General features: G+C 36.9%; 3 protein-coding genes across 5 annotated transcripts; 2 read left to right on the top strand and 1 right to left on the bottom strand.

Moving 5' to 3' along the window:
* LOC137950190 (putative leucine-rich repeat receptor-like serine/threonine-protein kinase At2g19230) lies at positions 1–5,387 on the top strand. 3 transcript variants are annotated; one of them, XM_068796576.1, is made up of 16 exons: positions 1–57; positions 301–625; positions 726–1,275; positions 1,446–1,921; positions 2,035–2,173; positions 2,271–2,342; positions 2,471–2,542; positions 2,629–2,700; positions 2,796–2,876; positions 2,990–3,162; positions 3,259–3,482; positions 3,580–3,706; positions 3,788–3,853; positions 4,078–4,267; positions 4,455–4,795; positions 5,012–5,387. In XM_068796576.1, the coding sequence occupies exons 2-16, from the start codon at positions 559–561 to the stop codon at positions 5,086–5,088; spliced, it is 2,727 nt and encodes a 908-aa protein (XP_068652677.1). In that variant the 5' UTR covers positions 1–57; positions 301–558; the 3' UTR covers positions 5,089–5,387. The 3 variants fall into 3 exon arrangements, with proteins under 3 accessions (XP_068652677.1, XP_068652678.1, XP_068652676.1); XM_068796577.1 differs by having other exon boundaries at positions 14–57; positions 309–625; XM_068796575.1 differs by lacking the exon at positions 1–57 and having other exon boundaries at positions 157–625.
* A 6,230-nt stretch (positions 5,388–11,617) lies between these two features.
* Positions 11,618–16,418, bottom strand: LOC137949858 (vacuolar protein sorting-associated protein 32 homolog 2). Its single transcript, XM_068796070.1, has 8 exons — positions 16,183–16,418; positions 15,989–16,086; positions 14,236–14,335; positions 12,989–13,074; positions 12,793–12,884; positions 12,152–12,266; positions 11,876–12,071; positions 11,618–11,800 (listed from the first exon to the last, which is right to left on the bottom strand). Exons 2-7 carry the CDS (start codon positions 16,058–16,060, stop codon positions 11,880–11,882), a joined length of 657 nt encoding a protein of 218 aa, XP_068652171.1. The 5' UTR covers positions 16,061–16,086; positions 16,183–16,418; the 3' UTR covers positions 11,618–11,800; positions 11,876–11,879.
* A 5,833-nt stretch (positions 16,419–22,251) lies between these two features.
* LOC137950628 (probable carboxylesterase 18) lies at positions 22,252–23,481 on the top strand. Its single transcript, XM_068797196.1, has one exon. It carries the CDS (start codon positions 22,277–22,279, stop codon positions 23,297–23,299), a length of 1,023 nt encoding a protein of 340 aa, XP_068653297.1. The 5' UTR covers positions 22,252–22,276; the 3' UTR covers positions 23,300–23,481.
* Positions 23,482–23,941: the final 460 nt, after the last annotated feature.

Below are 23,941 nucleotides of genomic sequence, written 5' to 3'. Positions count from 1 at the left end.
CTTGAGTCGATTAGGCGAATTCGGGTTTTGTTAAAATTCCCGGCAGCCGAAACATGGGTATGACTTTGACACAAGTTTTTCCAGTCCACTGTCAACTTTGTATCCTATAAATACTAAAAAATGGGGCTGAATCCTCTACCTGTGCTTGCTGTAAAAGACACACGGAAGAGAGCTGCGGCCTGCGTTCCTGCTCTTACGTCGATGGAAATTTTATTGTTTTTAGTTTTCATACTCTTTGAAGTTTGAAATTCTGTCATCTTGTTGCACTAGCATCACTTGAGTTACCTAATTTTTTTTCAGTTGATTAGGTTAAACTAAGCCCAGTCACCAATAATCGACGGCCGAGCCGGTTCCGCTAACTGGAGTCATGATTCTGTGGCTTTCTCAATACTCAGTTGATCGGAGATTCTGCGGTGTGAAGTTCCTTCCATCTGTCCCTTTCCATGAAATGTCAATTAGGTCATTTAGATTCCAAATCGCTGTTTGGTTTTCTATTTGAACTAAAGGACGGCGGAGGACTTGTACCCCTGAATCCTCTGCAAGAAGAAAGTAAAACAGATGGCGATGGCGGAGCATCTCTTCTTCCTCTTTGCAATATTTGCAGCTGTTGCCTTGGCCCAACCAGGTTAGTTAGATCGTCCAGAACCTTAATCCATCATAGACAAACAAGAGAAGTAATAATAATCCAATATGCTTCATCTGAGGTGAAACTTACACATATGCAGGATTCATCAGCATCGACTGCGGCATACCAGTAGGCTCCAACTATACCGACAGTGAGACAGGAATCTTTTACACTTCCGACGCTGGTTTCGTACAGTCCGGAGAAAACAGGGAGTTCCCATCTTCGAATCTTGTCGCGTCTTCCCTTAAACGACAATACAGAAGCATGAGAAGCTTCCCAGACGGTGAACGAAACTGTTACACGGTAAGACCAATCCAGAAGCGTAGCAAGTACTTTGTGAGAGCTTCTTTCATGTATGTGGATTACGATAAACAAAAAGCACCAGAGTTCGATCTCTATGTGGGAATCAACCTGTGGACTCGAGTAAGCTTAGCGAATGCATCGCTTCCTTTTTGGACGGAGATTGTGTTGGTAGCAACTATGAATTTTATACCTGTCTGTCTAGTGAGCACGGGCAGCGGAGAGCCTTTCATATCGGCTGTGGAAGCGAGGCTTCTCAAAGATTCCATGTACGAGGCGGCCACTCATAATCAGTCTCTTCTTGCTGAATGGCTCTATGATGCCGCCTCAACTTCTGAGCAGATAATCAGGTAAGAGAAGAGAATCATATCAAATTCCATTCAGAACGCCCTGCTAACCACACAAGACTTGCACTCTTAGCCATATCGAAATTAAGCTTCGATGACTTCTTCTTAGATCTTATTAAATGTAATCTTTAATTAGTAGAAACTTTTTTCGTAATTTTGCATTCGTCCATTAGGTATCCTGACGATGATTACGATCGGTTCTGGCTGCCTTATACGGATCCTTCTTGGGCATCCATCAACACTTCTCTCACTGTAGAGAACTCGTACTTGGGTTTCGAACCGCCTTCGGCTGTAATGAGAACTGCAGCCACGCCTATGAACGCTAACGGTTCACTCTACTTCAACTGGACGGCGAACGATCCCAACACAGAATTCCATATTTTCAGGCATTTTGCTGATTTCCAGAAATCAAATGGAAGCACTACTTTAAGGGAATTCTATTGCTGTAACAATGGGGATTCATGCTTTGCACTCGAACCGGATTACTTAGTTGCCTCGACAATATACACCACCTCGCCAATGACCGGTGTTCGCGACTACTCGATTTCTTTTTCGAAGACGGAAAAATCAATCCTCCCCCCAATCCTAAATGCCTTTGAGATCTATGCTGTCCTAACCCTCAACGAAACTGCAACCGACGAAAAAGATGGTTTGTTGTCTTCCAAAATGCCTCATATTCTCGACTTTTCAAGAAAACTTTTCTAGTTTCTCAAAATGCCTCAGAATCCGTTTTGATTTGGATCATTTGTGGAATCTCTGAAGTTTATGCCATCATGAGCATCAAAGACATATACGGACTGGAGAAAAATTGGATGGCCGATCCATGCTTGCCGAACAAGTACATGTGGGATGGCTTGACTTGCAGCTATGACGATGACAACCCACCGAGAATTATTTCTCTGTAAGTAAATTCTATCAAACTCTACTAAATTCTATCGAACTATCTAATTTGTATGAATCGAGCATCTAGCTCACTGGATTTGCTACCTCTCTACCAGGAACCTATCTTCATCTGGATTGAGTGGGAAGATAGATGCGTCCATTGGGAACCTCAAGCTGATTCAATCTTTGTAAGTGAACACAGAAACCATATAAACAATGTCACTGGGTCTATTTGGTTCCTTTTTTAACGTTCAATCTCACATTTTGACTAATATGAATGTAGCTATTAACTGGGGCAGTTCTTTTTTTTCTTCAGGGATTTATCAAAAAACAACATCGAAGGACCGATACCCCCGTTCCTTGCAACGTTAACTTCCCTTGCACACTTGTAAAATACCATTTTTTATGCCAGATCTTAACTAGATTAATGAATCATTTTGTTGAAGTTTTCCGCTAATCATTACGGATGTTCAGGGATTTATCACAAAACAACTTGATGGGAACGGTGCCTCAGTTTCTTGCAGCATCGATATATCTCTCGTACTTGTAAGTTGAAAAACTTTCAGGAAAAAGACTTGTCCTTCACCGTGTCTACTGTGTGGAAAGGCAGAGATATGATATGAGATTCTGCATGCTTGCAGGAATTTATCTCACAACCAGCTCAGTGGATCAGTTCCCATATCTTTGGTTGACAAATCCAGAACAGGATCGCTCACATTAAGGTTGGGATAAGCACCTTAGCCTGAGTTCATTGCATGAATGAGATAAACCTAATGATTCAATGCATGAACAATTCAATTATGCTAATACATAGCGTTGAACCTCCTTCTGCTAGTGTTGATCCAAATCTTTGTAATCCCCCTTCATGCAACGCAACTGATCCCTGTGCTCTAAAATCATGCAAAAAGAGCCCAAGTGTTGTCGTCCCAGTAGTAGTTGTAGTTGCGATCGCTACGGTTGCGATTGGAATTGCGGTGTTGATTTGGTTTAAATGTAGAAGACCAAGAGGTGAGCTTTAAACACACAATTTAGCTTAAATTTTTTCCATAGCCGATCATTCCAAGTTGCTGGTTACTAATCAACTGTCTTTTATGACCTGATCAGCTGCAAGACCAAATCCCCAGAATATACAAAGAGAAGGTTCCTTTAATTTAGAGACTCGACGATTGTCATATGATGAAATGGTGACTGTGACCAACAATTTCCAGAGGGTGATCGGCAAAGGAGCCTTTGGAACAGTCTATCATGGTCAAATGAAGGATGGTACTGAGGTTGCCGTTAAGATGCTCTCTCAACACGCCCACGCCTCTATTGAATTCCAAACAGAGGTACGGGGACAATCAATTATTTATTCAATACTCTATGCTCGTAAATACCTCTGGTATGAGTGAGCTCATGTTCGGGGTGGTGGGATTTGGCTCACAGGCGCAGCTCTTGATGACGCTTCACCATAGGCATCTAGTTCGCTTCATCGGCTACTGTGCAGATGGCGACAAGAAAGCCCTAATCTTGGAGTACATGGCCAAAGGAAATCTTGGAGAGCTTTTAGCAGGTACATGGTTCAAAAGCTCCTTAACATGAATAGTCTAATTAGTAAAGAAAGAAAGAAATTGATTATTCTCATTCCCAACAGCTCAAGATGAGATGGAAACTCTGAGTTGGGATCAGCGTCTACGCATTGGACTAGCTGTTTCACAAGGTTAGTGAAAGCTCTGATCTGTGCGAGAATCCATACACTTCAAAGCAAAACAGTGCGAATCAATCTTACATCTCTGGTTTTAAACTTAAAGAGTGCTGCGGAATTACTACTCCCATTGCATTTGAAGAAGTAATGACGCGAACAAATTGAGTTCATAAAAGATAATAAGCTCCTTTACTTCCATTGTTATTTAGTTTTATATTTCATTGATCGTTGGATTGTAGGATTGGAGTATTTACATGTGGGCTGCAAGCCACCAATTATTCATAGGGACGTGAAAGCTGCAAACATCCTTCTGAATGAAAACTTAGAGGCCAAACTGGCAGATTTTGGCATTTGCAAGATTTTCACCGATGAAATCTACGCCCATATATCAACCCAAGTGAAGGGCACCCATGGATATCTTGATCCAGAGTAAGTCCCCCTTGAATTTAACCAAACAAATGGAAATGCTTCCCTAAACACGATAACATAAATCTAATTTTGCGGCCACTTCTCTGTTTTTCTTTTCTCTTCTGATGTATTCTTTCATTTTGCTTAATTTTCTTCTCTAAGCTCACAAGCTCACAATTTAGCACACTGCGATATGCATCACATCCAGGTACTTGAGTTCCAGCAACCTGAACGAGAAAAGTGATGTTTATAGCTTTGGGGTCGTTTTACTAGAGCTCATCACAGGGAGACCCGCTATTATCCAAACCATGGACTCTCAGAAGATCGGTCTTGTAAAATGGGTGTCTTCCTTGATTTCAGGAGGGGACGTTAGGAATATCATGGACCCAAAATTGCAAGCAGATTACGACATTACCTCTGCTTGGAAGGCTCTGGACATATCTATTTCATGCACGCAACCAAAATCTGTACAAAGGCCTTCCATAAGCAGTGTAGTGGCTGAACTGAAAAACTGCTTGGAAGTGGAGAGATGCACAGACAGGAGCTCAGGTATGGTGACTGATGAATTCGTCACACGAAGCTCTTCCAATTCCATCTATTGCCCACTACCAAGATGAGTGATCGAAATAATGACAATAGATAGAGCTTTTTAGTTTGTTAATGTCTTTGCTTTTGCTTCTGGTTTCTACTTCCTTTATGAGTTTTCGTCAACTGGGGATAATTAAAGATAGTTTCTGTAAAATTATATTGTTGTATTTGGGTCAGATTCTACGGCATGCATAGTCAACCCTTTTGAAGTGATTGTCAGTCCCAAGCCTGGGCAGAGGCTTGTTCAATCATAACTTTATCCATGGGTGCCCTTCACTTGGGATGGTCTATGGGTGTAGTATTCATCGGTGAAAGCCTTGCAAATGCCAAAATCTGCCAGTTTGGCCTCTTAAAGTTTTCATTCAGAAGGATGTTTGAAGCTTTCACGTCCCTATGAATAATTGGTGGCTTGCAGCCCACATGTAAATACTCCAATCCTGCTTAGTGAAAATGGCCAATCATTCCACTCTACTATATTTATATGTACCATAACTCTTAGTTACTCATTTTGTAAGATTGGATTATCATAGCCTCATAGTGATATACTTTTCCTTTCTTGCCAAATTTTACTTTTACCACTTATTAGGGCATTGTTGTGACATGTGTTTTCAATTTTTCATTTTTTTCATTTTTAGATGAATATGATAAATGAACAAATTCATGATTATATTTTAATTTTAAATTAATATTGATACTTTACTAAATGTATTACAAATCAAGGTTATGTTTTAAAATATAATAAATATTATTATATACAAATTATCTTTACAAATGTTGATAGTAATATATTTATGATACAGTGCTAAGTGTCACTTATTTCCAATTCTCCTTTCCAAACAAACTCATGCTCTAAGTTTTCCCTCCAAAATAGACCTTAATCCACTAGCATAGTACGAGTGCATCTCTAATACTTTTATTTTAAGTATTCGGTCTAATTTTCGTAAAAGAAGTGAGTCAGATGTTACTAGTAGATTGAAAAACTAGTATGATGTTTTTATATAAGGCTTTAGTCAAGATTTTATATTATTTATCCAATTGGATCTCATGGAATTGGTATAATTTATGGTCAGATTGGTTAAGTGGTCGGGTAATCTGATTTTAAAACTAAATATAATTTTTATTTAAATAAGAAAAAAAACTCAAAGTCAACTTAACCCATTGAACCAGCAGGTCCGGTTTTCAAAAGACTGGAGTGAATTCGATAGAATTTATGGAATTCGAATTTGAAAATGATAGGGAGGGAAGGAGGAATGATGATTTGTGCGTAAAGGTGCCATCGAGCCTAGTTGAACCCGAACTTGCCTATGTTCGAGCCGAACCTCTTCTCGAGCCTAAAATTGTTATCGAGCTCGAGCCCAAAAATTTTAAAATATATATTTAAAACTTTTTAAAAAATATATATAAAATAAATTATATATAAAATTATGTATTTATTTTACATAAAATTGGGCATAACCTATATATATATATATAATACATATATAAGATTGGGCTTGACCTCTACTTAAAATTGAATATAATCTATGTATATAATACTTATATAATATTCGGCATGACCTCTACTTAAAATTGGGCATAATCTATATACATAATACCTACATAAACACTCTATAAACACTTCATAAAATTGTCTATATATTCTATAAACACTCCATGAAATTGTTTATACATTTCATACACTCCATACATTGCATAACATTATGAATAAACTCCATACAATAATCAAACACAACAAAATTAAATGACATATCACTATCAATTTACAATCACCCAAATAAAAACTATAAATCCTTTAAATAAAATCCTATTACTATTAGAGACTTACTAGAAAATTACAAGAAATATTTTAATTTTTTCTTAGGAAAGTTAAATGGACCTCTTATTGCCTTTTCTAAGGAAATAAATAAAAATTAATAATTAATCTAATAAATTATTATACTTATCAATAAATTTTTAATCACATAAAATGTCACACACAAAATTGTTATGAAAATTGCCTCATGCTCAAAGTATTATATCATCAACTATCAAATACTTATTCAAAAATTTTCTATATGGTTTTATAACCCATCTTGGCAAGAAAATCTTACTTAGAAAATTATATGATTTTTTAAAAATAATTTATAATTAGAAAAATATTTTGAAAAAACATGAGGCACTAATGGTCCCTATATTTCTACTAAAAATGTCTTTTCAACATTTATTGAAAAAACGACTAATAGTCTCTAGAAACGTATTTCTACTAAAATATCTTTTCAATTTCTTCAATAGCCATGAGGAAGGGACAAAGAGTTTTTTTTTTCCTTGTTTATGATCTCGCACGTAGGGGTGACTTCGAATAAATTATATATAAAATTATGCATATATTTTTTAAAAAATAATGATAGATGAGGTTCAGGATTGAATTTCAATAATGGATTAAAATGCACCAATATTAATCTTTTTTATTCCAATTGTTGTCTAACTTGTTTTATAATTTTTGAATCTGGCCATAAATTTACTATGGCCTCCTTAGTGCCCCTAGATGAAAATTTATATTCTAGGAAAAACTAGAGATATTTTTCCTATGATACATATTCCCTAAAAAACCTTTAAATAAAATCCTATTACTATTAGTGATTTATTAGAAAATTACAATAAATATTTTAAAATTTTCTTAGGAAAGTTAAATAGACCTTTTATTGTCTCTTCTAGGGAAATAAATAAAAATAAAAATCAATCTAATATATTATTATACTTATCGATACATTTTTAATCAAATAAAATATCAAACACAAAATTGCTATGAAAATTGTTTCATACTAAAAGTATTACAACATCAACTATTAAATACTTATTCAAAAAATCACTATACAGTTTTCTACCCCATCTTGGTAGAAAAATCTTACTTAGAAAATTATATGATTTTTAATAAGAATTTTCAATTAGAAAAATATTAAAAAAAAAATGAGACACTAATAGTTCATAGAAACTTTTTTCTATAAAATGTATTTTTAATTTTTTCAAGAGCTATGAAGAAGGAGAGTTTAGGAATTTTTTTTTTTTTTTTACTTTATGATCTTGCATGTGCAAAATCATCTTTGCGTGGGGGAGGGGGGAGATTATTTATCCCCTAATTTTTCCCTTGAACTTCCTGGTTTTGGTTTTCCGCCGAGTCGACGCGGAGGGAAGGGGGTTACGTCACCGGGGAGGACCTGTTGCCGGGGATGACGGTTGTGACGGCTGTGACGGAGGCGGCTAGCGAGTAGCTGTCGATGACGGTAGAGGCAGCGACAACAGCCGACGGGAGGGGCTCGGTGATGACGAGGGGAGGAAAATTGTTTTCCCCCTCCTCACTCCCGCTCCCGATCCAGACTCACCTTGAGCTGGCTCGCGAGCCGACGAACCAAACCTGGCTTTAGTCAAAACGAGCCAATTTCGGAGATCGACTCGACCTCGAGAACTAACGAATCGAACCGAACCGACACCGAGCCAAACTCAAACGGGCTCGTGAGCAAGTTAGTTCGAAGCCACCCGTATTTGTGCGGACCATGGGAGCAACGAACAGCCTAATGATTGGGGAACATGCAATTGCTGACGTTAGTCCACGTGGTAGACATTAGCAGGTTAATGCAACAGCCGTTTCTCACGAATGATCTGACAGTATTCAGATTCTAGGTCTTCTCTCTCTCTCTCCCTCGACCCTCGTTTTTTAAATGCAGTTCGGGCCGTCCAAAACGCTCGCCTGCCTCGCTTGTTGTTAACGCAACAAAGGGAGTTACCAACGCCCATAATTTCTCGTTGCCTTCTTCAATGGAGTTTACAAGAGTTCCCTTCGCCACCGTTGCCATTTTCGCCCTTGTTCTACCTCCCATTAGCGCCCAGAGCTCGGCTCCTGCTCCCACCAGTGATGATTCGTTTCCTGCTGTTGTTTTTCAGTTTCTCGTTTGATCAGTCCTCTACATTGCAAGCTGTGAGAAGATTAGGAGGATCTATGTTGATTTTTTTTTCTTTTTATTTGCAGGAGTGGCTATTGATCAGGGGATAGCGTACGTTTTGATGTTGGCTGCATTGATTCTCACCTATCTCATACACTGAGGCGGAAGAGAAGGAAAGATGGTGGATTGGCTCCTTATTTCCATTGTAACATATGTTTGTCTCCTTTGTTCTTCATTTTCCTCTTTTTTTGGGAGTTCCTACTAGGATTTTTCTTCGATTTTCTTTTGTTCCTTGTGTGTTAGTTTTTCTTTTCCAGAACATAGTTCATCATTGGTTCAGTGGAACTGCTAGAAGAACTGTTTGAAACTCTTCATTTCATCAGTTTCCCAACTTTAGCGCCTAAAATCTTGGTATCAGGAAAGACGGAGTAGACAAGTGTCACAGAAAATTTTCGATTGGGGGGGAAAAGGAAAAGTAGGAAGTTGAGTTCCTGACTAAGCAGAGACCCTTTGAATATGCAATTTCCCGTTACATGGAATGTGAAAAATCTAATAGGAGTAAAAATTCGGGAGAGGGATTTCATGACTGAGGATTTTCGAAGCTCTATGGCCGTAGTAATTCCTTAATCTCCGAGAAGTTTCATCTGGTGGGCATTCATGACACAGCTTCAGAATAACGAAGTTTTGTAAGACTCCCATTGTCAACAATGATCACCATCGGCCGAATTAAGCAATAAATGTTATATATGTTGATTTTCCTCTGGTTTGAATCCAATATCTGGTGCTAGAAAGCCTGTGACTATTGAGACAAAGGCCACGTAACTATAAATTCTAATGTGTAAATACAATTCTTAAAAACTCTATCATAAAAGATAAAATGAAGGGTTATTTTAAATACAATCTCTTAAATGTAGTCAAATAAAATGTCACCATTTAAATGGTCTAATAATTTACATATGGAGATCAAATATTAAGGGCTGATCCAATACGAAAAAACCATTTTAGTGTGAAACATGTGAAATATTATCTTAGTCATCCGATCATGATCAACTATTATCTTAACCGTCCGATCAATAACTATCTCAATCATCCAATCAACGATTATCACAACCATCCAATCAACAGTTATCTCAACCGTCCAATCATGATCGGACGACTAAGATAACCATTTCGTATGTTTTGCACCAAATGGTTTTTCGTATTGGATAAGTCGTGTGAAATAATTACTTAATTTTTTTCAAAAAGATGACTTGAGAATCTCTAATGCGTCATCTTCTGAGTTTGGATTATTTCGGAACAAGTATTGTTTGGATCTTTCAAATAGATAATAAGAGGGGATCAAATAGCTAATATGATGTTTTCATACTTTCGGAAAAATGGTTTATCAAATAGCTAATATGATAGTAAAGGTGACAGGGCTAATTCTGCTCCTTTGATTATTTACATGATTTTAGCATCATACATCAAGATTTAGTCTCCTATATATTTATTTCGAAATCTGGAGTCGTGATATTGCATTTGAATGCAAAAAAGATCAAATATTAAGACAAAATCAAACAAGGTGAGTTAAGCCCCGGCATTCTAGGTTTTGTTGCGTGCTGGTCGCGTTCCTGATTTTTTAAGAGTTTATATGCCCTCGTTGGGTTTGGGTAATTCGGTAACGACCACAGAGGAGGGGGGAAGCCTCTCGTCCCTGTCTTAGATCACCCATTTAATTTTGCACCTTGGGAAAAGACGAGATGAGATTACCAGAACAGGAGCGGACAGTCTCCTGGAGGAGAAGCTTGGAGATTAGAACAACCAGAAACTCGGTAAGCAAACTCCAATGACCAAAAACAGAGCACACATCAGTTCATCCTCAAATGGTATAAGACCCTTTCCACTTAACTGATGGTATCTATTCTTTCAAAATTAAACCATCTTGATTTGCTTCAAAATCGTTGCCAAGAACAAACTGCAGAGGGAGAAAGAAGTTTTAGGAGAGCGAGTGGAAGTCGAGACCCCTCCCCTCTGCTACTGCAGTCCGACCAGGAGAGGAGATGATCTCCCCCTCACAGTGGACTTCAGGAGGAAAGGCCCTGCAAAAGTATATTGTTGTTTATCAGTAGGTTCCTGAGAAAGAATTTGTTTGTAGAATTTTTATAATTGGATTTGAAGATATTATAATAGGACAATTGAGATATTTTTTCCTCCATAAATAAATGGTGTTAATGTATACCATTTGACATTTAGCATACTTTTATAAAAATAAACTTCAATCGATAGGCTTTTTAGATATACAAATATTAATAAAGAGTTTTTTGCCCTTTCTTTTATATTAGCTTCTTGTCGTAGTTTCTCCTCGTATTCTCTACCTTCCTGATTGATCATTCAATTAACTCTTCAAGATGCTGCCTCTTGCCCTGAATCTTGGAAGACCACACTATCCATCCCATCAAATTCTCGAAGAACCAATTGCAGTTACTGAACTACAAGTCTTGTTTTCCCTGAATGTCACGGACATCAAATCCATACAGAGAGGAAATAGCCGCTAATAAATTGAATACATAATCCTTTCAACTCTTGGGGTATAAAATTTGGGTGGAAAGTGCTAAGAAATTTACTGAAAACAGAAACAGATTAACCAGGTCGTTTGGAAACGCTATTGTTTTGAGACAATAGTAAAGCAATAGCAGCTCCTTAGTAAAAGAAATACATATAAAGCTTGAAGACGCCCTGTTTTCTCCAATCAGTTCTAGAAGAGAACGTTAGACATGATAACATGTCTTCTCTGCATAAATCTTATACGCTTCATACGGAGGTAAGCTGAATGGCGAACCAGATATTGGATGAGACTCGGAAAGGGCAAAAAAAAAGGCACATCGAAGATCCAAAGGTGGGTGTTCTTTATACCACATTACAAGGAACTCTTACCACAGTATACACACTAAGAAATATAATTATAACTGGGATGGAGATGCTGCCCAAGCAACAAACTGCCATCATACAAGGACATGCAATCTTTACAGAAACAATTTTCCTACTCTCGGCACCAAGGTATCTGCACTAACTGAAGACAAGTCACACCATTAACTCAGTACAGACAGAGGAACTAGCAAAGAGGCAAAACAACAACAAAGCTAACCTCTCTAGAGGGCCATTTCTGCTTGTAAAGCTGCAAGTTCGTCTTCCTCTGGAGTGGTCTTCTGGGGAGCTGGGCGAATTGGCTGCTTGCCAGCAGGGACATAAGGGACAGTAGCAGGTGCAGTTGTGGCAGGCTGGAGAAGTTGCTCCTCTAACTCAGCTCCCTCCAACTCTTCGAGCTCAGCTTCCAATTCATCCTGACAACAACAAAGGCGTTTAAGAATCCAGAATGAATTGTATCAAGGGAATAATAAAACATTAATCGGAAGATGGATACTTCATCAAAATCAGCTGCTGCACCAATAGGAGCAGATAATGCCTCCTGAATCTGTTTCATGTTCTCAGTCTGCTCATTGATCTCATCCATTGTCTTATCCACATCATCAATGTTTCTGCATTAATAACCAACTATTAGAAAAATTATACAATATCTGATCCTAACCACCAAAAATGTCCACACAACCAGTTTGTTTTCTCCAAATGAGTCAATATAATGACACTGATAAAAACAAGAAGCTCAAGTCCATCAATGTGATCCTAACCACCAAAAATGTCCACACAACCATTTGTTTTCTCCAAATGAGTCCATATAATGACACTGATAAAAACAAGAAGCTCAAGTCCGTAAAAAATAAACCATCTAAGCACTACCATAAATAATTACTAGTTCACTGACAGTGGGCCCAGAAAGTTATGCAAGAGTATATTTTCATGATTCTGCCAATTCTATTTTCTTCCCTATCTTGGGATGCCATGGTCATAAGACAAGACATCACATGCCATGTGGGTAAATTGCAAAGAAGTAGAAGTGAGAAAAAATAAAAATTGAGAGGCAAATCCATGACACTTTAAGAGATATTCACATTGATGCCATACGAAACTGAGTTAAAACAAATGAAATAAAAATAAGATAAATACGTGGCTTTCTGCATTGCTTTCATTGCAGATGCTCCTGTTCTCAATGCATCCACAGTTTCAGTTGTAGCTTTTGCACCTTCTAGCATTATCATCTGAAAGGAGAAGCAATCAAAAGAATTAATATAGAGGAAGCCTCATGAGAGAAGCCAGTAACAGGAGCATAGTCTACTTTAATATCATTTTTGGCTGGTTTTACCTGATCATGAATACGCAATTGGAAATTTCCAAGTTGCTCAACTTGCTGCTCATACAGTCTCTTTCGCTTCAAACATTGTATAGCAGCTGGATAACAGAAGAAGAAAATTTTAAAAAGAAAGATTAGCTCATAGTTTGTAATATTCAGGGCTATGAATGATGTTTTAAAGTTTCTAGAGTTGACAGTCCCACAAAAGGAGCAGAATAGGACAAACTAAGAGGAAGAGTTTTTCATTTTTTGTGTGTGGAAATCAAGAGGAACGCCAGCTGTACAGGAACAGTAACTAATTAAACCATTTTCTCAAAGAATATTGCTCTCACCACCATTACAAAGTCCATCCATGAGGTTACAAACTAACATCACGAAAGGGGAGCAAGTCAGGGAGAAGATGCCATAACCATACCCAGTCCTGCATCTTTCTTTCAGCAATAACAGAACATGATACTTCCACAAGGGTGAGTTTTCAATTTCCTTTCTCAAATTGAAAACAGAAGTCTCATAGAGGTCATTTAGTGAGAATCTCCAGTGCAGGTGTGTTGCAGGTAAATTACAGAGTTTAGAAGAATGAAAGAGATGTGATTGCCACATGAAAAGCACTGGAAGATCAACAGGAGCCAACAGATTCTTGTCAAGATTTATATAACGTTCATCAAAGGTGCAACTTGCAGAATCCAATAATACCATTAAGCAGAATTCATACACATGCAATATTAGTGGATAAATATCCAGATTCCTCAAAGGCACGAACATTTGTTGCATTAAAAATATGGACAAGAGAAATTCTTCACAAGAATAAAAATTATTCAGCAATTTGTCTTCAAAATAGCTCTGACAAAAACACATTTTTTGGCCTTCTAATGCTAGTTCTGATTTTTAAAAAAATGGTGATGACATCAAAGAGCCTCCTTGTGACCTAGTCAACCAATAGCAATTTTAGAATATGAATTGCCTCCTGTGTCTTATCCCTACTCATTAAACTGGGAGTCCAATCTAGTAACATCAAACCAGGTAAATCTTTGAATAAACAATTGAGGGATACTGACATGATATTGTGCACAAACTCAGGCGTTCAGTAGGAAATAATGATTTAAGATTCAATTATGCTTTCTGAAAGTATAGAAACAAATCATTTAAAAAAAGGAAGTATAGAAACAAAGGAAAGTAACACACATAAGATCCATATATGACTATCTCAGAGAAGTATCTGATGTTCAAGAATGACTATGAAGGATGCATATACATCATACCCCGCTTGTTTTTAGCTCTGGTATATTCCTTGGCCTTTTCAACTTCTGCACTTGCTTTCTTCAAAAGAACTTTCTCCTTCTTTTCTAGCATTTCAAGTGTCTGCAGAAATTTCATAGCAGTTATTTAAGAATGGAATCATGTATAAGTGTCATCAGTGGGAAGTCGACCAAACACAACTGATTTAAAAACACCAAAATGTCTCCCTGCAAACATACTACAGAGATAAATATGAAGTGCAAATCCAATTATTGCCCCATATAATCAGCATGACATATGGATTGACAGATGAAGTTGTAGAAGAAATATCAACATTCTATATCTCCAATTCTTTTTTCATAGATCTTTCAATCAAAGAAGGTCTACAGCAATCCATTGTGCCATCCAATAACCACTACATAAGCAGGACATGTGCATCAGATCTCCACATTGCTACTCATCATAAGATAAGAGAAATGAGCTCACTCAGAAAAAAAAATCTCTTCTCTAGCTCAGTGAAAGAAAGGACAGGAAGTTTATGTAAATGTTGAAACTATAAAGTAGTTGGATAAGCAAACCTACTCAAACCTCCAAGACTCTTTGAGATGACTCCAATAAGTTATTAGTTACTACTTAGGATCAATTAGTTCCCAAAAACGGCCTAGAAATGAGATAAGAAAAGGATAATCTTTGAAATCAAGACCTTATCTCTTTCTGAAATTTCTTTGCAGCGATTACCTCCAGGTATATTTTTGAAACACATACAACATTCCCATACAAGGCAAGCTGGCATTCCATCACAAGAAACAAAAATACTTCATTCCATGACTTGGAGGGGTAACTTTTTCAAGGACACAGAGAGAGGGAGGACATCCTCAAATAACAGAGCACTCAATACAGTTCTTCAACATAGATTCAATCATATAAACAATGTTGAAAATTTTCAAAGAAGATGGTTAGTAGGCAGTTGAAATTTATAAACTTCACTGCACGAACAAAATATTAAACAACACTAGACTTGTGTCTATTACTACATAAATGAAACACAGGATAATCTTTATCACAGTTTTTGAAGGCCTTGATCCATAGCTCAACCACCTCCTTTACAAATGCTAATAATATGGCTCCCAAAGGCTTCGGTTAGTAGTGAATTTACAAGAAATAATTATCAACAATAAGAAAGCTCTTCCCAAATTAAGCGTGGATCTGATACATGAATCCTCCTCCTCCATGTCATACGGTACCCCAATTAAGTCCGACTTCTTCTAGGAACGAATCTTAAGATATGGATTGCATCAACTAATTTACCTTTTTATGGATAAGATCAAGGGACAGTATCTTAGCACACTGACCATATTAACTATGGCATGACAATCTTTCTCCTATGAAGGACAATTAGCATTTCTAAGGTCATTATTGACATACGAGGACAGCGCCAACAAGAAAAAATGTTAGTCCGATGAAGGACAAGTTCCAGTAAATTTCAATTAAAATTTCCGAAATAAATCAATAAATTAGGAAGTCGCCTTTTCTTTTGAATCCTTAAAAGCGAATTCCAAAGCATAAAAACATCACAATAATCCAATAATTATGGGCCATATTCAAAAATCAAGGAAGAAACAATAATAATAAGGATAAAAAAAGAATTTCCAACCAAAATATTTTCAGCAAGAGAAGAGGGGGGGGGGGGGGGGGGGGGGGGGGGGGAGGGAGGGAATCGCATGAACTCTAAGCAAAAGCAAAGTCCAAAAAAAAAAAAAAAAATTGACAAAAAACCTCATTTAGCTTATCGAGAGTCGCCAGGGCATTGGATTCCTGCTTAGGTTTCCCGAAAATCCTCTGAAACATGTTTCCCTCTGTCGAAGTCCTCGGTTCTGCAATACAACAAGAAGCTAGATGACCATCCCAAAATTGATCAAAATCAATCACATCCGCAGAACAGAATTCCGCAACATCAAACGAATACGTACGATAAAGGAAGCTCAGCCAAAGAAATGGAAACGATTTTAGTTTTTGAAGATGACTATGAAGGCGAGAAACAAATCAAAGAGTAGAGAGGGAATCGAGAGGAACGAAAGAAGGAAAAATTGGGCGTGATGAGAGAGAGAGAGAGAGAGAGAGAGAGGCAGTCTACGAGTCCAGAAATTGGTCGCTTCATCGTGTTGAGTAGGTCATTTATTTTATTTTTAGATGAAGGCGGCGAGTGGCCTGAGCCATGGAATGCCCGTAGTGTGATATTGCGTACTCTAATTCATGATTGTATTAATTTTATAAAGAAAAGGTTATTCAATTGATTGGTAACCTAGGTAAAGTTAGTGGCTGATCAAATAGGAAACATCGGACGAACTGAGATAGTGGTTGATCAAAGGACGGTTGAGATAGTCATTTTGTATGTTTTACACCAAATGACTTTTCGTATTAGATCAGCCCTCGATATAGTTATTCATTATGGTTTTCAACTATGATTCAAATAATGGTTTGTATTGTTTTAATACCATAACTCTCTAGAAAGTATTGAAACATGAAATAAAACATCATATTGAGAGCATAATAGAACATGCATTTCCTTTAAAGAAATAGAATGCAAACACTTTTTAGTTTCATACCCTCAATTTACATGAAATTGAATTTTTTTACGACAAATAAGATATTTGTGGTTTCTTGCATAATTTCTCCTACATGATTTTTCCTTTCGCTAAAAATACTTATGCCTTGAAAAAAATACTAATTTAATGAGAAAACCTACTAATAAAACTTACATTTATTTCAAATTATATTTTCCAAACAATAACTACTTGTTTATGATAGAGAAATAGAGCGTTAAAAGACACCCGCGTGTGTAGGGGTGGTATAACTAGTAAATAAGGAGAACTTTCATACAGATGGTATAAAATTATAATTATGCAAGTTGGTATATGTCATTTTATGTCTTTTTCCTTTTGAAGAATTTAACCTTCAAGGCATTGAAGTCATTGTAAAGACTTTCACACAACTATAACTATAGTGTCAAGGCACAGGGTAGAGCATTCAAGCCTCTTCCTTTTGGCTCAAATTTGTCCTTACACCTCTCTCTCTCATTTCCTCTTCTTTCTCTCCCTTGGTCTCTTTTTTCCTCTCTTCCACAAGTTAGAGTTTACCTCTTCTCTTCTTCTCTTGTGTTTATGTGTTGGCCCTAAAAATCAACATGGCATCAGAGCAGGCAAAGATCTAAGATGGTAAAGGAGAAGAAGATGGAGAAGAAGGGGAGGAAGAAGAAGAAGAAAAATAAGAAAAGAAAAAAAGGAAAAAAGGTGGAGTTTCTCATTTTTCCCTTTAATCTTCTTTCTAATTCCTATTTTTCATTGGATTTTTAACTGTTTTACCATATGTTTATATAGAAAATTAAATATTGTTGGAAAAATCTTTGAGTCTAATTTCCACTCAAAAAGAATCATTTAAATCATTTTTTTTAGAAAGAGAAATCAATATTTGAAGCAACAGAGGTCAAGCAACAGTAAAGTTTTATGTAGTAGCAGAAAACCTCAATTTTCGAAACAGTTTGTACCAATATGATTGAGAATTTATATTGAGAATTATATATCAAAGGAAGTTTACGCGAGTCTACTTTCTATCCCTAGATATTGTTTCTCAATCTGATATTTCTATAGAGAAATATCTACAGTCGAAGAATCAATGGCATGTTGGTATCCTATTGCATGCGAAAATTGGAATGAAAACCGATTTTTTTTTGCTTCGCTTTTTGAGTTGCTAATGTTGGTTAAGTTTCCTATTCATTTTTAAAATCTAGTCAAGATTTTACCAACTTTATATTTTCTTCATTAAAATTTTTATTTTTTATTTCATATCACATTAATTTTTGTAAGAGAAGTCTTGCCCCATATGAGTTTAGTTTCCTTTTTTTATAAAGTCTAAAATTTTTTAATTATGAAGTCTTGTTTGTTCATTCTAAATTCCAAATATTAGTGTTCAAATTCTCCCTTATTCTAGAAATTATCTCTTGGATGTTTTCTTTTCAATTTGGTCAATTTCTGTTAAAAAATAATTACCTGATATGAGAAGTCTATTTGTAGAAAGTTTCCATTATGATGTTCCATCTCAAAACTTTCTTATTGGTTTTTTTTTTTAAGTTTCCTTAATCATCATGTTCATAAAAAAATTATTTTTTTACCTCCCTTTTGAGTAAAACCTGGTCCCTTTTTATCCATCTATTGGTTGCCTCCTTCTTACTTGGACGTATGAAAAGTTGCATTGTGCCTCCTTCCTTTTGAATTATGAGAGTTGATATCTTTTTATTCACAACCTTAACTCTTCAAAGTACTTTCTTCAATTTATTTTTGTTGAAATCACTTCAAAACAATGGTTACAGACCACTACTTAAAGTATAGGAGTGTGTCCAACACTCAACTTGAGTCAAGTCTTTTTATTCTTCACCCAAGAGGTGTTTTTCGTTTAAGTCACCCTTAGAAAGTGAGAAGTCTCCTTGTTGTTCCCTGAAGTTGGGTTATTTTTTCGCCTTTGAAATTTAGCAAAGTGTGTTTCAGACTATGGCCGTTTTAACTGTTGTATGGAGCTTTGCCGTATAGCTAGAAATGATTTTTCTTCTCTCACCATTATGTTGTGAAAGTTGGGTCTCTTGGTAAAGAACAAAGAGATCCCCAACTGGAGGGGGAGAAGAAGAAAAGGAAGTAGAATAAAGAGGTAACCAACAATGAAGAATTCCACATGTTGTAGTAATCAAGTTTTATGTGGCTAGAATATCTAAGGGGAGAGACAAGATGAGAACAAGATGGAAACTACAAGTAAGATGTGAACAAGAAGAAGATGAATCAAATTTGGGTAATCAAAATTTTTTTTTCAAGCACACAAGTTTATTGACCAAGATTATTTACAAAGTGAGTTACAAACACCACCTTGAGGGGGAGTGTTAAAAGACACCCATGTGTGTAGGGGTGACATGGTTAGTAAATAAAGAAAAATTTCATAAAACGACATAGAATTATAATTATACAACCTAGTGTATGTCCTCTTATGTCTTTTTTATTTGAAGCATGTAGCCCAAAGGGGATTGTAATCATTGTAAACACCTTCATACAATTATACATATAACCTCAAGGCATGGGGCAGAGCTCTTCCTTTTGGCTCAAATTCGTCCTTAACCTCTCTCTTTTTTAGTCTTCTTTCTCTCCCTTGGTCTCTTCTAAGAGCTAGAGTTCCTTTTTTTTCATCCCTTGCGATTTCTTGTGTTTATGTGTTGGCCCTAGAAATCAACATAGAGAAAGAGACAAACAAAGCAAACCTAAAAAAAAGGTGTAATATGAATATTTCAAATAGGAGTGTTAACTATTCAAGCAAAAGAATGGCAACTTATGAAAACATTACATATTTGGAGGGTCATGAGTACTCCTTTTTCCCTCTAATGTTTGATGGAACCTAATATCATTATTGGGAATATAAGATAAAAACTTTCATTAAACCAGAGTGGGAACCTATATCTGATAGACCCCATCTCCCATCTCAAGAAGGGAATGAGAAAATAATCCAAGTGTTCATAAGTGATTGCAATAAGAAAGATATTACCAAAGTAAATGATAATATCATGGTCATGGTGTCAAATGCCTAACCAATACAACCTAAAAGACTGGTCTGTTAGGTAGCGAGAAGCAACACACTTATCCAAAGACCAGTGGTGAATAGAACCACTGCCAACTCTGATACCTACCTTTCCCATTCCCTACCGTTTTTACCGGGATTAGAACGTGGAACGTGTTGTACAACTTTGATACCATGTCAAACGCTTAGCCAATACAACCCAAAAGATTGGTTTGTTAGGTAGCAGAAAGCAACACATTTATCCAAAGACCAGCGGTGGACAGAACCACCGCCAACTCTGACATATGGGACTATTGCTCAAGTCCTTGAGTAATGAAGTAGCTGATTCGGTCTCATTATGTAAATCAATTAAGTAGTGTGAAACAACTTAAAGACTTGTTATTCTAGGAACATGCAATGCAACTCCTCACACTTAGAGTGCCCATCTAGGCACCTGTGGTTTAGTTGATAGCATCATCTCAAATGAAGATGATGCAGTCAGGAGCGAGTGAGAAGAAGAATATGACTCGAGAGAACTTTTATCCTAATAGAAGAATCAATGATTGCTCTAAAGGGAAAAGCCGAAGAAAGTAAAGAACTTAAGTGAACTCACTAAGTTAGAAAAGGAGATTAGGTCCTTAAAATCTTACGCTTCCTAAAACTAGAAGAACTAAAGAGAGAAAATAACAAAATCAATGACAAATGTGTCAAGCTATATACCCTGGCGAGTTGAGAGATGAATATGAAAATATATGTGAAATGGCATTAAAGCTCCAATAGGAGAATTAGCTCTTAAAGTCCCAAACATTGTTGCCTAAAACAAGGCTTGAAGAAGTGTCTCGTGCCTTGGAACAAATGATTCTAAGGAGTCGAAAAGGAAAAGAAGTATTGGGACTACACATGTAATGAATATGACAATGATCACAAGGAAGTTCTCTCAAAGTGATTCATGATACTATAGTGGGGGTGAAGTAAGTTTGGGTACCCAAGGATAGACTAAAGTTGACTTCAATTATAAAGACTATAGGACCCAAACAAATTTGGGTACCCAAAATTACTTGAACTCTATAAGCATATAATCTGTCTCAAGGCCAAGACGTGAGAAATTAATTTGACACTGGTTGTTAGCTATATGTGTTTGACCTATAATAATCAAAGAGGGATAACAAATCAATTTGGAAGACAGAGACATTCATCAGTCCTATATGGCTAGACCATAGACTTAAGAGATCATTTGAGGAGTAAGTAGAAACCTTCATATTAGCAAACCCTCCTCAAGGAATGCTTATGATTATTTTCTTATTTTAGTTTATTTGAAAATAAAAATTAAAGAGCAATACATATGCGGTGGTCTCATCCATTTCACAGTTCAAGGTCTTTGTAATTCCCATGCGTGAATGAAGCTCTCACCCTGTACTTCTTGCCCAAATGCACAGGTTTTAATGCGTGACAATTTCGATATCCCACAGGAAAGCTCCTTAGGTAGTGGTATTGCCGTTCTAGGGAGCTGGACTGCTGAAGCGAAGGTGAAATCTTTTTTGTTATTCTCCTGTGTGTGTAATTGACATCGGATGTGTAACGTATCCTAGTCTTCTCGTCAGTGTAGCTGGATCTATCAAGTATTGCCTCAATCTATGCTTTATGAAACCTGGAAATGTTTACGAGTGTTTAGATTGAACGCAGCCACTACGATTACATGATACTTAGGTTGCAGACCTGGTTGAGCAAAGGTGCAAATGGGTAAGTACAAGCAGCAGCCGCAAAAGAAGAAATATCCTGCGATACTCGTTGCCATTGATTAGATTTGCAGCTGATTGGTAGCTCCCCGAGGAAGGTTTCCCGTACTCTTTATGCGATGGATAGCTAGAAGTCGCCTTCGCTGGGACCCTCGCTTGGAGCAGAGCAGACTTTTCCAAGGAAATAGATTGAATGACCATCTCTTTCGTGTAATGGAATCTTTAAAGTATCAATTAATAGACTCTATTCACTTTCACTCGTCGTTTAATTAATTAATTATTTTTAATTATTTATCAATTTACCTCTAGTTACAATCTATCTTAGTTTATTAATAAAAAATTAAGTACAACTATCTCAAGAGGTTATTAGATAAATTTTATATAATAATTTTTTTTATATAAATTAGTAATGGTTAATGTTATATTTAATTACTAGTTTAGGAGTGAGAATTTAGATAATTATTTAATTAACTATTTTGATTTTATAAAAAGTATTTATTTTAATTATTTTATTCTTATATAATTAATTAATATTTATTTATTCTTAAAATTATTTATTAATTTATCATAAGTTAAAATCTATATTTTATTTTATTATAAAAAAGTTTAAGTGAATATAATTTCACTTTCAGTCTGGCCTTCATAATTTACTTTAGGCGGACGGAAATTTTATAAAAAAACCGAATTCGCCTCATTTAGCAGGACAATCCACTCAAGAAAATTCACTGAGAGCAAGAATATGTCGGTGGAGAAGCCCTTGCCGTCTGTCCCTCGGAAGATAAGGTTCTTGCTCGCCTTCCACTCCTTCGTCATCGACGCCTGTCGCCGCCGCGACGGCACAATCAACAGGCGCCTATTTAACTTCTTTGACGTGCGCGCCAAGCCCACTCCCCAACCCATCAACGGCGTCAAGACCGCTGATTTTTTGGTCGACAGCGCCAGGGGCCTCTGGATCCGGGTCTTCGTCCCCATTCCGGTCTGCCGCGCTGAGGAGGCATTCCCCGTCGTCGTTTTCTTCCACGGCGGGGGCTTCGCCTTCCTCTCTGCCGCGTCCAAGACTTACGACATCGTCTGCCGCCGTTTTGCCCGCAAACTCCGCGCCGTTGTCGTATCCGTCGAGTACCGCCTCACGCCGGACCACCGGTTCCCGGCGCAGTACGATGACGGCTTCGACGTGCTCAGGTGGGTTGAGCAGCACCCGACATTCGAGGGTTTCGCCCCCCCGGCCGACGCTGGGAGCGTCTTCTTGGCTGGAGACAGCGCCGGGGCCAACATTGCTCACCACGTCACCGTCCGGTTCTGCAAGAATAGGGGCTCCTTCCTATCCCTCAGAATTATCGGTCTCGTGTCGATACAGCCTTTCTTCGGCGGAGTGGAGAGGACCGAGTCCGAGACTCGGTTCCTCTCGGCGACTCTGGTGAACTTGGAGCGGACAGATTGGCTCTGGAACGTATTTCTGCCGGAGGGTTCGGACCGCAATCACCCGGCGGCATATCTACAAGGAGCCGAGTCGACGGCCGAGATAACGGGACTGGATTTCCCGGCAACCGTCGTTGTCGTGGGAGGCTTCGACCCGTTACAGGACTGGCAGAGGAAGTACGCGCAGTGGCTCCAGGCAAACGGCAAGGAGGCGTACCTCATCGAATACAAAAACGCGATACACGCATTTTACGTATTTCCGGAATTGCCTGAGTCTGACCTTCTGATTGGCGAACTCCAAGCGTTCATGAAGCGGCAATCATCGAGGGTAAAAGCAGTATAATGAAAAGTAAATAGCCGTCTTTCTTCGGTTCCCATCAAGTGATAAGCGACGGGGAAAGTGGAAAGTTAAAGTAAAAGTCGTAAAGTGAAACTTAATGAATTATTTGTGTTTGTGTGCGCTACGAGTGCGGTGGAAGGTGTGTAAGGTGTAGAGAGATTATTTATTAATGAAATATTTTGATATATTTAGTTTTTAGAAAATAAAATTAATATTAGTTAATAAATAAAATATAATAAATATAATAAATAAATAAATACTATTAAAATTTTAATCGAATTATAATTTTTTAATATTTAAATATGAAATAGTTTTATAAAAAGAATATTATAAAATATTTATTAACTTAATATCTATTAGTAATATCAAAACAATATTAATTTATTAACTTAATTTATAAAAATTAAAATATTTACACAATACTTACTTTTATAATATCCAAAAACTTAATGTAATTATTATATTAAAAATATTTAAATTCTCACTCTTAAACTAACGTATATATGCAGTTATATTTGTTTAAATTCATTACCTAGCATACTACCCAAACATTGTAATAATAAAAATAAAAATAATGCAAATATAAGTCAATCACCTATTTAATATAAAAAAAACTTACAATTATACATACAAAATACAACCAAA

Source organism: Aristolochia californica, unplaced genomic scaffold (genome assembly GCF_029961685.1).
Source record: "Aristolochia californica isolate CCGP_79_NKW_82.1479 unplaced genomic scaffold, dmAriCali1.0.hap1 SCAF_14, whole genome shotgun sequence".
Taxonomy (NCBI): Eukaryota; Viridiplantae; Streptophyta; class Magnoliopsida; order Piperales; family Aristolochiaceae; genus Aristolochia; species Aristolochia californica.
The sequence above is the reverse complement of the archived record's forward strand: the minus strand, read 5'-3'. Positions and strand labels throughout refer to the sequence as shown.